The sequence below is a fragment of the Microtus ochrogaster genome, chromosome 8, assembly GCF_000317375.1.
Source record: "Microtus ochrogaster isolate Prairie Vole_2 chromosome 8, MicOch1.0, whole genome shotgun sequence".
NCBI classification, from domain to species: domain Eukaryota; kingdom Metazoa; phylum Chordata; class Mammalia; order Rodentia; family Cricetidae; genus Microtus; species Microtus ochrogaster.
This window is the reverse complement of record NC_022015.1, coordinates 1,426,584-1,433,328: the sequence shown is the minus strand read 5'-3', so window position 1 is coordinate 1,433,328 and position 6,745 is coordinate 1,426,584. Positions and strand designations below refer to the sequence as shown.

The following is a 6,745-nucleotide window of genomic DNA, read 5'->3' as shown; positions in this document are numbered from 1 at the left end:
CTTGTAGACCAGGCTGGCCTCGAACTCACAGAGATCCGCCTGCCTCTGCCTCCCGAGTGCTGGGATTAAAGGCATGCGCCACCACCGCCAGGCTTATTTATTTATTTTTTAAAGCTTACATCATTGTTATTCTTCCTCAATTATTTCTTTTTTCTAATTTTTAAATTTTATTTTATGGGTATGTTACCTTCATGTATTAGTATACGAAATGAATTGCAGTGCCTGGTGCTTGTAGAGTTCAGAAGAGGATTTTAGAGCCCCTAAAATTGGAATTTGGATGGTTTTTTTTTTTGTTTGTTTGTTTTTCGAGACAGGGTTTCTCTGTGGCTTTGGAGCCTGTCCTGGAACTAGCTTTGTAGACCAGGCTGGTCTCGAACTCACAGAGATCCGCTGGATGGGTTTTAAGAGTCAAACCGGAGTCATATGCAAGAGCAGTAAATGTTTTTTGTTGTTGTTGTTGTTGTTTTTTTTTTTTTTTTTTTTTCGAGACAGGGTTTCTCTGTAGCTTTGGAGCCTGTCCTGGAACTAGCTCTGTAGACCAGGCTGGTCTCGAACTCACAGAGATCCGCCTGCCTCTGCCTCCCGAGTGCTGGGATTAAAGGCGTGCGCCACCATCGCCCGGCTGACATATTTTTTTTTTGTTTTGTTTTTGTTTTTGTTTTTGTTTTTCGAGACAGGGTTTCTCTGTGGTTTTGGAGCCTGTCCTGGAACTAGCTCTTGTAGACCAGGCTGGTCTCGAACTCACAGAGATCCGCTGGATGGGTTTTAAGAGTCAAACCGGAGTCATATGCAAGAGCAGTAAATGTTTTTTGTTGTTGTTGTTGTTGTTTTTTTTTTTTTTTTTTTTTTTTTTTTTTTTTTTTTTTTTTTTTTTTTTTTTTTTTTTTTTTTTTTTTTTGGAGACAGGGTTTCTCTGTAGCTTTGGAGCCTGTCCTGGAACTAGCTCTGTAGACCAGGCTGGTCTCGAACTCACAGAGATCCGCCTGCCTCTGCCTCCCGAGTGCTGGGATTAAAGGCGTGTGCCACCATCGCCCGGCTGACATATTTTTTTTTTTGTTTTAAATTGCTAGCTGCTGCTTTTGCTTTATTTTATTTTAAAATATTTTATTATGTATATAGTATACTGTCTGTATGTCTATAGGCCAGAAGATGGCGCCAGATGCATTACAGATGGTTGTGAGCCACCACGTGGTTGCTGGGAATTAAACTCAGGACTTCAGGAGGAGCAGACAGTGCTCTTAACCTCTGAGCCATCTCTCCAGTCCGCTTCTTTTTTTAACAATTTATTTATTTTTATTTTATGTGCATCGTATCTTGCCTAAAAGTATGTCTCTTTGAGGGTATCAGATCTTGGGAGTTACAGATAGTTAGCTGTCATGTGGGTGCTAGGAATTGAACCCGGGTCCTCTGGAAAAGCAGGCAGTGCTCTTAACTGCTGAGTCTTCTCCCCAGTACTGCTTCTTCTTTTTGGTGGTGTTTTATTGTTTGTTTTGTGTCTGAGACACAGTCTCACTATCCCAAGCTGGCCTTCAAGTTGTTAGGTAGTTGAGGATGACAATATCCCTCCACTCGACCTCTCAAGTGCTGGAACTGTAGGTGAGTGCCACCAGTGCTAGTGCTGACTTAGGGTTTTGAGCATGTCACAGCAAACAACTAAATACACCGTGGCCAGGATGGTACTGAAGTTGCAAAATGCCATACCTTTGCTGCATACTGCTCCAAAGCACTAATGGTATCTGGATCAATTGTGGCATCCCCAGTGTGCAGCCCTGCCACTGTCCCATCAGCCTGAATTGCCAAGATGGTATCAGACTGTGGGACTTGCACTGCATGGTGAATGTAAGCTGTTGTGCCATCTTCCAGTTGAACTGCCTGAAGTGAGCTCTGGTCATAACTATCTGGGGGATGGGAAAGAGAGGCATTACATTAAAAGCATCACAGTAGTCCATCAACCCTCTCGGCTTTCCCTTATAGCTCATGTTCATTCCTCTGTGTCAGTCACTAATCCATAAAATCCTTTCTACCATGGACCCAGTGGCCAAGACTGGGCTAAGATGTAGGTAGGTGATTTTTCCTGCCCCCCATTCTGATCTCTTACTCTTCCCTCTACTGCAGACTGCCTACAGGAGTCCCTCCTCCCTGCCATCTCCCTTCCCTGGGGATTCTACTTCCTGGTGCAGATCTAGGGCCTCCCTAGCTCTTTCATTCTTATTTCTTTCGCCGTATTCTTTCTGCTATGTGCAGGAGCCCCTCCTCCCACTCTACCTTTACTCTCTAGGAACTCTGCCTCTTGGTGCAGGCCCTAGTCCCCCTTGCTCTTTCTCACGGCTGGATCAGTCTTTCTTCCTAGCCTATCTCCAATCCTTTTTGGCACTGGTCCACCCACAGAAGCACTCTCCACTAGGACCCCATCACTACCACACTTGCATAAGACCCAGAGAGCGCAACAGCTATCAAAGAATGGAACACCCACCTAGCAAAGACAAGACCAGATGTCCACACCAAAAAACACCTCAAATATCATAGCTCCAGATGCCTAGATCCAGCACAAAAATACAAACAGCCAGAAGCCAATAACACCTATTGTAACAGACCCCAAGAAATGCAATTTAGCTGAAGCACACACAAAACAAAGACTTTGGCTAAGAGGTGGTGGCGCACGCCTTTAATCAGAGTACTTGGGAGGCAGAGGCAGGCGGATCTCTGTGAATTCAAAGCCAGCCTGGCCTACAGAGTGAATTCCAGGACAGCCAGGGTTACACAGGGAAATCTGTCTCGAAAACAAACAAACAAACAAACAAACAAACAAAAAAAAACAAACAACAAAAAATCAAAGACATCAAAATAGCAATTATGAATATGTTCAAGGACCTTAAAGAAGATATGAATAAATGCCTTAATGAAGACTCTGAAAACACAAACAGCTGAATGAAATAATGAAAACAGTTCAAGATATGAAAATACAAATAGAATTGATTTTTTAATATTTATTTCTTTATTTATTATGCATACAATATTCTGTCTGTGTGTACGTCTGCAGGCCAGAAGAGGGCACCAGACCCCACTACAGATGGTTGTGAGCCACCATGTGGTTGCCGGGAATTGAACTCAGGACCTCTGGAAGAGCAGACACTGCTCTTAACCACTGAGCCATCTCTCCAGCCCCCTAGAATTTATTTTTAATAAATCATAGAGTTGGGCAGTGGTGAAGCCTTTAATCACAGCACTTGGAAGGCAGAGGAAGGCACATCTCTGAGTTCAAGGCCAGCCTGGCCTTCAGAGCAAGTTTCAGGACAGCCAGGGCTACACAGAGAAACCCTGTCTCAAAGGGAGAAAAAGAAAAAGAAACTTCCGCAATCTAAAGAAGGATGCACCTATAAAGGTATAAGAAGCACACTGAACATCGGGTGGTGGTGGTGCACGCCTTTAATCCCAGCACTCGGGAGGTAGAGGCAGGTGGATTTCTGTTAGTTCGAGACCAGCTGGTCTTTAAGAGCTAATTCCAGGATAGGCCCCAAAGCTACAGAGAAACCCTGTCTCGAAAAACCAAAACAAACGAAAAAGCAGTAAACACCAAATAGGACCATAAAAAAAATTCCCTGTCACATAATAAAATACTAAACATACAGAACAAAGAATATTAAAACCTGCAAGGGAAAAAGACCAAGTCAAATATAAAAACAGGCCTATTAGAATAACACCAGAACTAATGGAGACTCTAGAAGTCAGAAGGGCCCGGGCAGATGCTCTACAAACTCTGTGAGATCACAGGTGCCCAGAACTACTATACCCAGCAACACTACCAATCACAATTGGAGAAAAAAAATCCACAATAAAATAAAAATAAAGTAATATCCATCTACCAACCCAGTTTTACAGAAGGCACAAGAAAAAAAAGGGAAAGGAAGGGAGGGAGGAAGGGAGGGAGGGAGGGAGGACAGAATCCATCTTTCTGCTACATCCAAGAAATATACTTCACCATCAAAGTCAAACAAACATTGTCTCGGGGTAAATGGATGGATGGATATTCCAAGCAATTAGACTAAAAAGCAAGCAGGTGTAGCCATCATTTAATAACAAAGTAGACTCTAAACCAAAACTAGCCGGAAAAGATAGGGAAGTATAGAAGGACACATACTCAAAAAGGAAAAATCCGCCGAGACGATATTGCAATTGTAAACACTTCTGCACCAAATACACAGGTGCCCAAGTTCATAAAAGAAACACTATGACACATATTGAACCCACAGAGAAATGCTGGCATTAAATGTTATAAGTCAAACAGACCTAACAGAACATTCTACCAAAACACTTAAGAATACACTTTTCTTCACAGTAGCCATGAAACTTTCCGCAAAATTGATCACACACTTGAACAAAAGCAAGTCTCAACACACATAAGAAAATCGAAATAACTCCCTGCGTTCTATCTGACAATCATGGATTAAAGCTGATTATCAACAACAGAAACAGTAGAAAGTATATAAATTTATGAAAATTGAGCAACTCACTACTGAATGAAAAACGGGTCAAGACATATCAAGAAAATGAAAAACTTTTTAGAGCTGAATGAGAATGAATACACAACATATCCAAACTTATGGGACACAATGAAGGTGATTCTAAAAAGCAAGTTCACAGCACTGCCTACATAAAAAATGGGAGAGTTCTTCTCCATCAGAAAGAAATGTGGTTTACAAAGGGCAAAGGAGCAGAGCTGAAGTGAAAGACTCTTCAAATCAAGGGACTAGATTGTGACACACATACAGACACACACAGAAGCATCATTTTATATTTAAAGCAAAAGAGAAATGAACTTTTTTTTTGAGTAGTTACTATGAGCATTGTACTATGCAATTTATTTACTTTTGTTTTGTCTATAGCCTAGGCTGTCCTGGTACCCACTATGGAGGCAACACTATGTTTAAAGGTACAGTGATCTTCCTGTTGCTGTTTCCCAAATGCTCGGATTACAGGCACAGGCTCCCATATCTATACTGACTATATGTCTTATACTCATTTAATCTGTACAGAAGTATTGTGAGGCAGAATTCACCACCTCTACTGTATAGATAGGAACCTGAGGTTTGGGACATTAAAGTTACTTTCCTTATGAACGTTTAAAAACAGGGGGAGGGGCTCAATATTTACTGTAACATTTAACCTAAAAGAATAACATACTCATTTTGAATACAAACAGAGAAACCAAACTTTGGACTCATGTTAGTTCCTGGTACTCAAACAGCTGGCTCCCGTCTGCTCTCTGCTGTGATAAGCTGTTCCTGGACAGCTCAAACTGCCACACGGTTCTTCCTTAAACAACACCCCGACCAGCTGCTTTGTACTTCAAGGAATAAATAGTTATTTCCCATGGACAACACTCACAGCCAAAGACAGTTCTTCTGTTCCCCACACACCCACGGAACTATAGTACCTTTAGAAGTATGGTGGATAAACGCAGTCGTTCCATCTTCTAGCTGCACGGCTTGCCCGTCCTCCAGCCGCAAACTGTCCCCTGCTCAAGAGCAATGCTTACATTTAGAGCCCCATTTTCAGCGTGTTACAGCCAAGTCACACAGCAGCAGCAGAGTCAGACTAACGCATCTACTTGCTCTAGGAGTCACTGGACATTTAGTAATCTCAGTAAAGCTGCTTCGAGAAACTATTTCAAGGAAAAGGGCATTTCGAAACTACAGGGATGAGGAGAATTGAAACAAGGAGAACAAAAGAAAATGAGTGATGTGGGATTCAGCTCCAACATAACCATATTTCCCTAGGGTTGCTGTCTATCAGTCTCCCGGGTTCAGCGCAGCAATGTCTCTGTCATTATCTTTTAGAGGAGTCTTGGTTAAGTTTGATCCTTAGTCTGGTATCTATTGACCTTTCTTCTGAAAAAGACTAGACATCAGACCAAATTTAGGTAGTAAGACAAGCTGGAGGCAGCAAGTTCTGAAGTCTGACAGTGAGGGCAGGTTTTTATGTGCTTGCTTGCTTGCTTATTTATTTATTTAAGAAATGGTCTCATTGTGTAACCCTGGATAGCCCGCACTACACAGACCTGCCTGCCCACTCTGAGTGCTGGAATTAAAAGCATGTGCTACCATGCCTGGCTGTTGTGTCTTAAATACTTACTACTTTTAGGTATAGGGACATGTTGAACATAGGCAGCAGAACCATCTTCCAACTGAATGACCTGGCCATCAATGAGTCTCCCATCTAGAATAAAATATTCAAGCCCATAAATTAGCAGCAAAAAAATTAAAACTTTATACAATTTCAAAATAATATCAACTATAAAAACATACACTACTTAAGCTCATGTTCATCTTGGTTCTTCCCTCAATGTTCTGAGGCAATTCAATATCACATCCAGTGATCCTACAGAAAGCAGAAAATCCTCCCTCAGCCATCCTTCCTCCCTCCAGTTTCCAATCAGATAAATTCAAGAGGAAGAGTGGCTCATCACAGTAAGCTACATGCATTAAACCTCTGTGTTCTTCTCAGAGCCATTTAGTACCAAAGACCCTGACCACAGAGAAGCTAAACAGACACGTCAGTGTATATGAATTCAGTTGACACTCTCACCCCTGGGAGCTGTGTATACCTTTGTCCACGTACACATGGCAGTTTTTCATACAAAAAAGGAGTTTTAGAACTGGGTTATTTCCTGAAGCAAACTAAATGTCAATTCAGAGACAATGTCATTTTAAGAAAACCAAATACATTCTTTTTTTTTTTTTTTTTT

The 6,745-nt window shown here is 41.7% G+C and overlaps 1 protein-coding gene across 3 annotated transcripts in view; it reads right to left on the bottom strand.

Moving 5' to 3' along the window:
- Positions 1-6,745, bottom strand: part of Znf143 (zinc finger protein 143) — a 45,756-nt gene that overhangs the window by 25,699 nt on the left and 13,312 nt on the right. For 2 of the 3 annotated variants that reach the window (XM_026781675.1, XM_005350988.2), the window contains exons 4-6: positions 6,133-6,216; positions 5,435-5,518; positions 1,702-1,898 (exon numbers count right to left, since the gene is read on the bottom strand). In XM_026781675.1, coding sequence (XP_026637476.1) covers positions 1,702-1,898; positions 5,435-5,518; positions 6,133-6,216 — 365 coding nt within the window. The remainder of the gene's footprint in view (positions 1-1,701; positions 1,899-5,434; positions 5,519-6,132; positions 6,217-6,745) is intronic. The other variant, XM_005350989.3, reaches the window with a different exon arrangement.